The sequence below is a fragment of the Brassica oleracea genome, chromosome C3 (genome assembly GCF_000695525.1).
Source record: "Brassica oleracea var. oleracea cultivar TO1000 chromosome C3, BOL, whole genome shotgun sequence".
NCBI classification, from domain to species: domain Eukaryota; kingdom Viridiplantae; phylum Streptophyta; class Magnoliopsida; order Brassicales; family Brassicaceae; genus Brassica; species Brassica oleracea.
This window is the reverse complement of record NC_027750.1, coordinates 11,399,413-11,409,569: the sequence shown is the minus strand read 5'-3', so window position 1 is coordinate 11,409,569 and position 10,157 is coordinate 11,399,413. Positions and strand designations below refer to the sequence as shown.

Sequence of the window (10,157 nt, the reverse complement as noted above, 5' to 3'; positions counted from 1 at the left end):
TAGAAAATGTGACAAATAACAATTTTGAAAGCAGTAGAAGGGAAATGTCAAAATTAATCGGTGTTTTATTCAGGAATTGATATGTGTATTCAGTTTGTAAGGCTCAAGGCATGATTTAAATAAGGAAGAATACGAATTAAACGACCGAGTCTTCTTCCACAGACTTAGCAAAAAAACAAAGGAAATATCAAACATAGTTACTAATTCGAGACGTTGAACTCTGTAAATAAAAAAATGTTTTGACTACCAAATAAAAAATAAAATGAAGTTTTCCCAAGAAAACATTCGTTGAAAGATTTGTACAAGAGAATATACATATGGTTGACCAAGAATATTAACATTGTGACACTTTTTGGAAGCGTTCTAAGCAACAAGAAATGAAGAAAATCTAGGACTCTAGCGTTATGGATGTTAATATAGGTTAACCAAGTCAAAGATATCTAGAAATCTAGTAACTTTCCTTTCTCTAATAAAATTCATTATTTGTTCATGAAGGAGGAGACAAGTTCGTGGGAAAATTCATCAATCAAGAAGATGAAGATAGAGAGCTCGATTTCCGACACAGCCTCCTCCATTTCTCCACCGTGTCTTGTCCATTCTCCGGCCTCCCCTCTTATATCTTTCTGCACCACCGTCTCCGCGGCTTCCTCCGCACCCATTCCTAGCCTCCATGCATTCATCATCATCCACTTCTTCCTCCTCTCCTCTTCCGCCCATCCGCTCTCTCGTGCCATGGCTTCATCCACGTCCTCATATTCTTCAGCCAAATCATAAACCCTCATGTTATCGTCTTCCACGCTCTCCTCATTCTCTTCTTCTTGTTCTTCTGACATCTTCCCTTCGAGGTCTACTGGGTCCATCCCTGCCAACTTCTCGAATCTACAAAGCTTCTTGAGTAGCCGCCTTTTCGTCCCTATTTAGTCAAAACATAAAACGATTTCAAAACCTTTACAAAAAGACTCGGGGACCAATGATAAGTTATGTTTCCATTTCCTTTGGCCCATGTGATGTGACGAAAGATTGGTTACTCACGTTGTACAACTTCAAAGCTGCACGAGAGGAGATTGAGATGGTCAGGCACCTCTCGTTGGTGGTGGTCCTCTTCTTTCTCAAGAGGGTCAAGTACAGAAACAGGGCTACATTGTTCCTTGTCTTCCTCTTCTTTATCTTCTTCGTCTTGTCCTCTCACTTTCTCTAAGCTCTCTGTCTCATCGCTATCTTCATCCTGTTACAACTCATTTAAAAACACTTTCTGGTTGTCTCTTACTATATCTGGATTTGGATCAACTAAATTTAGCTATTCAAGTTTATATCCATAAAGGTTGTATTTATCTAGATTCATTACTACTCAATTACTTATTTTAACTTCTTACCATGCATTTTCTTTATACTACTACAACCACAAATATTGAAATAGGGTAACTTTTTAAAATTTTGTGTGACATATATTTCCCTAAAAGGATTGCAACTTTTTACAAAACCTTGATACTGACTTTTTCTACGACTAGCTAACACAAGTTTTGGTTCACATTTAAGACTTAAACCTACTGAATTAAATGGTAGAAAATGTGTTTTGGGTAACTTGCCAGAGAAGCCGCAGCGGTAAGTTTCTTCCCACATTTCTCATTAATTTAATTAATTATTTAAAAACTAAAAAAAGTAGAAAGAGAGCGTAAGACCATCTCCAACAATAGATTCACTATTAGAGTTCTAAATCAATTTTTTAAGTGAAAGTAATTAAATTAAAAAATTTAGATACTTGTTTAATTTTAGCCACTCCAATGGTAGAACCAATTAAAAGTTCTAAATTTCAAAAATTTGAAAATTTGTAATAAGAGATTTGATTACTTGCAGCACACTCTATAATAAAAAAAAAAATTATAATTATTGAATTACATAAAATTTAAATTAACTTGACATAAAAACATATAACAAGAACATTTTTTTTTTAAATACCATCTCTCACAAAATGACACATGTCATTTAGAAGTGGATCCAAAACCTCCAATTGTAGAACCATATCTATCTAAATTATGTCTTTTTGATTTAAATTTAATCATATAAATACTTAGATACATCATTTAGAAGTCTTTTAGATATTCCTTTGGACATGTTCTTAGATGGAGAAGCGATTGTTCATAAAGAGACTTGAGAAGAATGGGAAGAGCTCAACACCTTAGTTGTCACTTAGTGTGTGGTTCATTTTACGTTTTTCATTAATTTTAATCACACGGAAAACTAATATTAATATTAAATTGACCAGGTACTCTATTAAATTACTACATCATTAAGAGCACTTCTAAGGGGGTTCTTTCCGTTGGAGTTCTTAATATATGTGGTATTTATATATATGTATGTATATATTATATATATATATAAGTAATTATGGGGTTCACAATTTTTGTGGAACCTCATAGATAAGGATTCTTAAAATAAGATTTTAAAAATTTCTAAAATCTCTTATTTATGGGTTTTCACGATAATTATGAATCTCATAATTATTTACACATATATAATATATACATACATATATATATATACATAATATATATATTAAGAACCCTAACGGGAAAACAAGTCGGAGATGGACTAATGATACTCTAATTGGCTAGAAAACTTTGTAGTTGAACTAAGTGAGATGCAACAATCATTGGGGAAATACAAATGACATAAACACCCCCACCACATCAAGACTCTGCGACAGCAATCAAGGACAAGGGCATATCAAACAGGCAATTTTCATTATAAAGTGAATGGTAATTTATGACTCATATATGTTAACATATTTACCGTACTCCTGAAGAATTTACAGGAATCAGTCATAACAAACAGGCAATTTTCAGCCAGCCATGTGTGTCTCTGCTCTAGTCAGGTGTTTTTTCAGTTTTTCTATAGAATGTCTTTAACTTTTTTTTTTCTCTATCACTGAATGGTAATTTATGACTCATGTATATTAACTACCAGTGGATTTATTTAGGACATAAATGAAACACCTGAAAATTCAAATATAAAGTTGTTAAATATTTCAAACTAAGAAAATATTTAACAACTTTATATTTGAATTTTGGAGTTTATGGTTTAAATTTATGATTATCTTGATAATTGATAATAATTAAGACTATTTTAGTAATTATTTGGAATTTACTATTACACTTATAAATTTGAAATGTTATGGTTTAGGGTTAATAATATTTTTAGAGTATAATTTGGAGTTTATGGCGTAAGTTTAGGATTATTTGGCAATCTGATATAAAATTAATACTATTTGTTTAACTGTCCTATAAAATTTTCGAACTTTTCCTGTATAACGATGATTAGCAGGTGATAGATTGAGAGAAACCTCTGTACTACGTCGTGCCGGAGAAGTAGCTGTCGACGTGAACTGTGGAGTCTGTTGACTGGAAGTAGAAAGAGTTGCATGGAGAACGAAATGAAAAGGGCTCTCACAAAAGCACTTATCAGCGTTATCCGAACGCGGTTTTGCTTTACGGTTAGTCAACCGCTTCAAAACGGACCCGAACAACCCAAACGCGTTTCCTCTGTTCCGAGCTCTGTTGTTAGTCTTGTTAGCCTTCTCTGACTGTTGCTTCTGTATCCTCGTCGCCGCTTCTAGTAGAATTGCGGCGGTTCTCGCAGGAATACGAAGGAAAACTCCACTGTCACTAGACTCCTTCTTCGGCGGCGACCGGAGTTCAAAGAGAGGAGATTTATTAGTATGATGAGTTGCCAAGAAACAAGAGCTCTCGCCGCATGTGAATAAACCAGGAGGTAGAACGGCTGCGTTTTGGGGCTTTAGTTTCTTGACACGCAAATCGGAGTAACCCATCTGTGATCGAAGGTCGGCTATGTAATGGTTGAGATGAAAAGGTTCTTGGTCATCTTCAAGAAGCTCACGTAAGTACTTCTTCTTCTCAGCAGCCATGGAGAAAAAAATTAATTTAAACTTTTATTTGTTCTCTCTCTCTCTATCTCTACCTATGTGGAATTCAGAATCACGTAACAAAAGGTTATCTTTCTCTCAGTGAATGGTGAGGAACAGTTATAGACAAAGGGTATGACATTGGATAAAGAGTCAATGCTTGGATTTGGTTATTTCCTAGCATCTTGAAAAATAAAATAAAGTATTCTTCTTAATATTTTATCAAAACATCCCAAACCAAACATTGGTTTTATGGTTACAAAAATAATCCGGAAAGAGGAAACTAGATTTAAGCTAGACTAAAAAATTCATAATCGTATGTGATCCAAATGTTACAGGAAGAATTAAAGTGTATAGTGGAAACATTATTCATCAATATATAGATAGTTGATAATCATATCTAAATGATTAGAGATTATATGATGATGTATTTGAGATTTGACCAGTGCTAAAAAAACTCGATCTAAACCAGTTTTTGGAGAAATCCTAGACCAAAACAAAACGGTTTTGGTTTCTCTTCATATTGAGTTATAATTGACATGTCTTTGTGTAAAGGAAGTTGTGTTGTAAAGAATGTGTAGTTGGCATATTATTTTCAGAGTGGGCCTTAAAAAGACTCCTGAAAATTAGAGTTTACGTGTAAGTTTTAAAGAGTATAGTTGTGGACTAATTACATAAACAACCTGGATTGTATTGTGCTCATGCACTCTTTTGATGCAAGAACAAATCAATTTTTCATCATGAAGGAATCAAACTGGGGTCATGATTCATGTAGGTTCCATCCACCTGTTGCGAGAAGAGGAAAACTGGGATGTTGGGTTTGCTCTTATTTTTGACATGTGTAAGTTGTAATATCGGTATGGTATGCGAGTCATAGATTCAAAGATTTTTAAAAAGAAGGTTAGGATTGGAAGAAGAATCAAAATATTGCGTAACACCACTTAAAATTGTATAGTAACATCCTGAGATTTTACATGGTGATAGGAAAAAGTAATATATAATGACGTTAACTACATTTGAAAGGAGTAAGATATGGTTTTAGTCGGTGTTTTTAAAACCAGACTGGCTAGCGAACCGGAAATTTTTTGGGTCTTAGTTCATTGTGGTTCGACCGGATCTAAACCGGATTTGATCGGGTTTACTTAGATTAAACTAAATTTAATGATATTTTATAAAATATGCATATGTTTTTTAAAAAATAGATCATATCAAATAAAATGTTTAAATAGTCATAATGTGTAGAAAAATTCAAAAATAACAATTAAAATCTAACTAAAATCAATATGAAAAGTATATTTAAACTTTATTCGCAGATCTTATCACTCTAAATCTTCATCACTTTTAAAAAAAGTTATATACACATTAGGTAAAAGTTATTTTGAAATACAAATTTTGGAAACGTAAATGTTTCAATTATTTAAAATCTTCAAAACAATTGATCATGAAATAAAAATTTAAACAAAGTGAGAAGCAACAAAAACAATATCTTGACGTGAATATTAAACTTTGTGAATCTTGTAATTTATGAGTTGTAGAGACAACAAAAGAAAAAGACGAGAGACGATACTTTATTAATCTTTGATAAATTTTATTTTTACTTAAAAAGAAAAAATTAATTGTTTCATTAACAAAATTCATTAGGTCACCAGTTTCCGGGTTTTTGACGGTTCGATAGGGTTTTTTAACTGGTTCGATTTTAATTGGGTTTTAGCATTAACTCAACCCAGATTATTTTCGGTTCATGGTTCAACCAGGTCCGATCGTCGGTTCGGTATGGGTTTAAAAACACTGGTTTTAGTGATAAAAATCTGATTGGCACTTAACGGAATTCATAATCTGAATATTAATGATAGGTAACTATAAACAAAAGCACCCAATGTTCTACATTTAACGTTACCGAGACTGGCACGAAATCGATCGTTGATTAATTATTTCTAGAAATATCAAACAACAGTGGTAGGGATGTGAACTTATGAACCACTCGTTAGTGGTCTATTTGTTTCTACTAAATAAGAAGTCACTTTGTTAGTTTAGGCCAGAAATCAATTTTCTTCAAATGCAAAATTATTAATTTCACGTGTGGTTAGACGATGTAGATCTCTAGTTTCTATATAAAACTTGTTTATCGTCGGTGGGCCGACCCGCAAGAGCAAGACTAGTCGGGTTTTAGTCTGAACATCTTTCTTATTTAGCTTTTTACAAACTTATGCTAACGATGTTGAAATCAAGAAAAAGATCAAACCTATAACCTATAGTATAAGTCAAGACAAATCTATAAGTCTCCACAAATCGACAAATCAGTTCTATCACGACTATAAATTATAAATAGTTCGGATACTGATAGACAAAGAAGATTCTGTCGTCCTCATATAATTTTCGAATTTGTTAATTTATTAATTAAGGCAACTGTTCGCAAAGTACCAATCCAACGATTTATTTGTCCGACGTACACACGTTTACATAATCCTCTGAATAATTTACTCATTAATTATATACACACGAATACACGATGTAATATGATCCTTTTGGTTGAGGTCAAGTGATAGTGGATACTGGATATGGGAGAAAATGTTAAAACACTTTTTCCGAGATTCGAACTTCCATTGAAATAAAATTACAGACGCGTGAGAAGTCTAGTTTTAAAAATTTATGTAATTTATATGATAGTCCTAGGTGATCTAGTTATTCAATGACATCAATCGAAAAGCATTTTAAACTCAATTATACAGTTTAGTAGTGTTTAAAAAAAAATTTGTAACAGTAGATATATTTTTATGAATTAACAGGATCAACGGTTAGAATAAAATAAATGTAATATACACCAAATTATCTTCTTATTTTGTAACTAACCAAATTATCTTCTCCTTGAAAATTGAAATTATACGAATACTCCTATAACAACTGCATTGGGCATGACAAATAAAGGTCCGCACCATAAATGAGATAGAAAAGCTGTAGGCTTTACAGCTGGGTACTCCCTTTAATTAAATTTTCAGCATCTGTGGACTTTAGGTTTATATATTTTTTAACTATGGTCCGACCTGAAATTCATGTGGCACTACAGTTTATTTATTGTTCAATTTTGTTGGGACCAATTATTTATTGTTCATTTTTGGGATGCATTTTGAAAATTGATTTAAAGAGAACTTGTTGATTTTTTTTTTGTTATTCGTCCGAACCCAAAGACTCGACTAATCCCAGAGACCAGAAAACGAATCATATAAAATCTTCATATTCTCACATGTATAGACCTTATCAAGTGATAGATTTTGAGTTTGGTATGTTTAGCAATTTTCCAAATCCGCCGTACCATCTGATCATACGTCCATGTGAACAGCAAATTGTTGAATCATATATGCAAATATAAAAATATTTAAGTCAGTTTACAAATAAAATAAAAATATGTAAAAATATTTTCAACCACGCTCTATTTCTTACTCTAAATGATTTAATAGTATCATATTTTTTATTCTATAATAGAATAAAAAATAGATTTACAAATATATAAAATCACTTGTTTTTTTTGTCATCATTCTATTTCTTACTATAAAATAGAGTATTATTATAACAACAACCAACTCTATTACAGAGTTATTCTAATTTAGAGAAAAAAATAAAATAAACCATTGAAGATGGTCTGAGTGATATTACTGTTCACCAATTAATTATTAAATTTTTTGTGTATTTAATGATACATATGATCGCTTTTTTGTTATTATTATTGTCCCACTATGAACTAAAGCGAAGTCCACTAATTATCAATACTTAAATAGAAAAACAGCTATTTGCAATTTGGCAATTTCCAATATATAAAAGATATGGAGGGCATTTTGTAGAGAGCAATTTAGTACTAACCTTGTCCAACTAGAAATCTATATTATTATTTGAGAAATAATTTTATTAATTTGTCATGTTTTCCATATGTTTTCTATAATTTTAAGTTTAGTTAATGGTTTTCATGAATAATTTTAATAATATTTATATATTTTGATAACTACAATATATCATTTCCACAAATATTTGATATAACTTTATTTATTATTATATAAAAGAAGTTTTCCATGATTTTAAGATGAGTTAATGATTTAAATAAATAATTTTAATAATATATTTATGTTTCATAATAAACAGTTTAAGAAAAATATGATAATTGTCATCTACAAAAATATTTGATACTGTCTTATTTATTCTTATACAAAAAGAAAATGTCTTCTCTTGTAGGTATATATATATATATATATATATATTTGATATAAAAGGTTATATATTTTTTGGGCTTTGTTAATATTAGTTCATCGATGGCATATATAGTTTATTATTTTAAATTTATTAGTGTTTAGTTAAAATATTAAGTTTTCTAACACTTGTATACTTTGCTAATATGTGTCACTACAAAGGTTTATGTTGTTGTTTTACCGATACCGAAGCAGTACTTGATTACATGTCGTATAAAAACACATACGAAAAATAAACTTGTAAATTAAAAAAAGATAAATATTTTGAAACATTGTAGATCTTGTAAAAAAATTCAAATAATGATAGGTTTATTTACTTTTATATTCCAAAAAATTAATCAATAAAACTAAATTAGGATTTTAATTATAATTGATCTATAAATTCAAATAATTTGAAGAAACCTCAAGATATAGATTATTTGGTTTTTGTTTTGCTACAAATTCACTAAAAGTAAAAATGTTTAATCAAATATATTACTTGACGTAGGGTGTCTACTCCGATAGACCTTACTGATAAGAATAACTGATTTTTGTTATTGTAAATTTATGTTTTATATTATTTTAAAATATTAATAATTCTAAAATTACTGGTCGTGAAAAAAGCCCCAAAACTATTGAAATGGAATAAAACAATCAAAAATAGAAAATCATCATCACTCCTTAATCTTGAAAGAAGCTTCGATAAAGTCAACATAAACTCATTCAAACAAAAATAAATTTAAAAGAAAAACTTTTACATAAATTGTACAAAAGAAAATACATAACAAACAATTGAAATTTAGTTAACAAAAAAACAAATAAAACATTCAGGGAGTAGGATGATTAACTTAATATTTGTATCTAATTTAATAAAAAATTAACATTAAAATTAAATTTGTTAGATATGTATTAATCCAGACAAAGTGTAGATTATCACCTAATATATGAAAATGAACATAAAATAGAGCTGTATCAGTCAGTTAGAGTACCGTATAGCGAGTAAGATGATTAACTTAATATTTGTATCTAATTTAATAAATTAAAGTTACATACAAAAACTAACATTAAAATTAAATTTGTTAGATATATATTAATTCGGCAAAGTGTAGATTTTCACCTAGTATATGAAAATGAACATGAAATAAAGTTGTATCAGTTATAGTACTGTATATTATTTTGGTTAATTATTTGTTTTTTTTTTATAACAACGGTTAATTATTTGTTAATAAACGAAAATCTACGGTCCTTTTATCATCTGAGCATGCAGCAGACAAAAGATTTTGCTGAACGCGTGGGACGTAAGGTTTTGTCTTTTAACTAATTTTACTGTTGTGACAAAATTGTGTATCGACCAATAAACTAATAAATTTCCCGAGTCGTACCATGACATGTCTATTATGAATTATGAATATATCGACGGAATTTATTTATGTACGTACTTATTTAAATATTCCAAGAGAAATGTATATTATAATGAAATTTGAAAACGTATATACACAGTTGGCTGCAAGGCTACGTATACACTAACAGTACAATATTTTATACATACTTATAAAGCAGAATTTGCAAACAAAACCTAATGTATCGTAACATTTGCTGTAAGAAAAAGAGAGTATCTTAACATTTAATATTATTATTTTTAATATAATCTAGTTATTTTATTTTAAACTAAAAAATAAATTAACCATTCAAATAATCCACTTGACACTTGAGTATATATTAGATGTCTGAAAGTTTCTAAGCTAAAGATGGGTTCTAAACTTTTATATTATTTTACATTTTTTTCTTGTTTTATGTTTAGAATCTTACGTATCCGTGATAGAGAACCTCCTAGAAAACTCTTTTTGCTAATTATCTTTGTTATTACTCCTTCCATTTCAAATTATACGATGTTGTAGAAGGTTTATGTTGTTTCAAAATATAAGATATTTTGAAGTTTTAAAGTTAATTTTATTGAAAACTGTTTAACCAATTAAATTTGACTTTAATTAAATTTTACTATCTTTTTTTTTATAGTTAGTTGA

At 29.8% G+C, this 10,157-nt stretch overlaps 1 protein-coding gene across 1 annotated transcript; it reads right to left on the bottom strand.

Annotated features, from left to right (window-relative positions):
- Positions 1-219: 219 nt before the first annotated feature.
- LOC106329193 lies at positions 220-4,032 on the bottom strand. The gene is made up of 3 exons (XM_013767805.1): positions 3,341-4,032; positions 1,033-1,225; positions 220-913 (listed from the first exon to the last, which is right to left on the bottom strand). Exons 1-3 carry the CDS (start codon positions 3,920-3,922, stop codon positions 480-482), a joined length of 1,209 nt encoding a protein of 402 aa, XP_013623259.1. The 5' UTR covers positions 3,923-4,032; the 3' UTR covers positions 220-479.
- Positions 4,033-10,157: the final 6,125 nt, after the last annotated feature.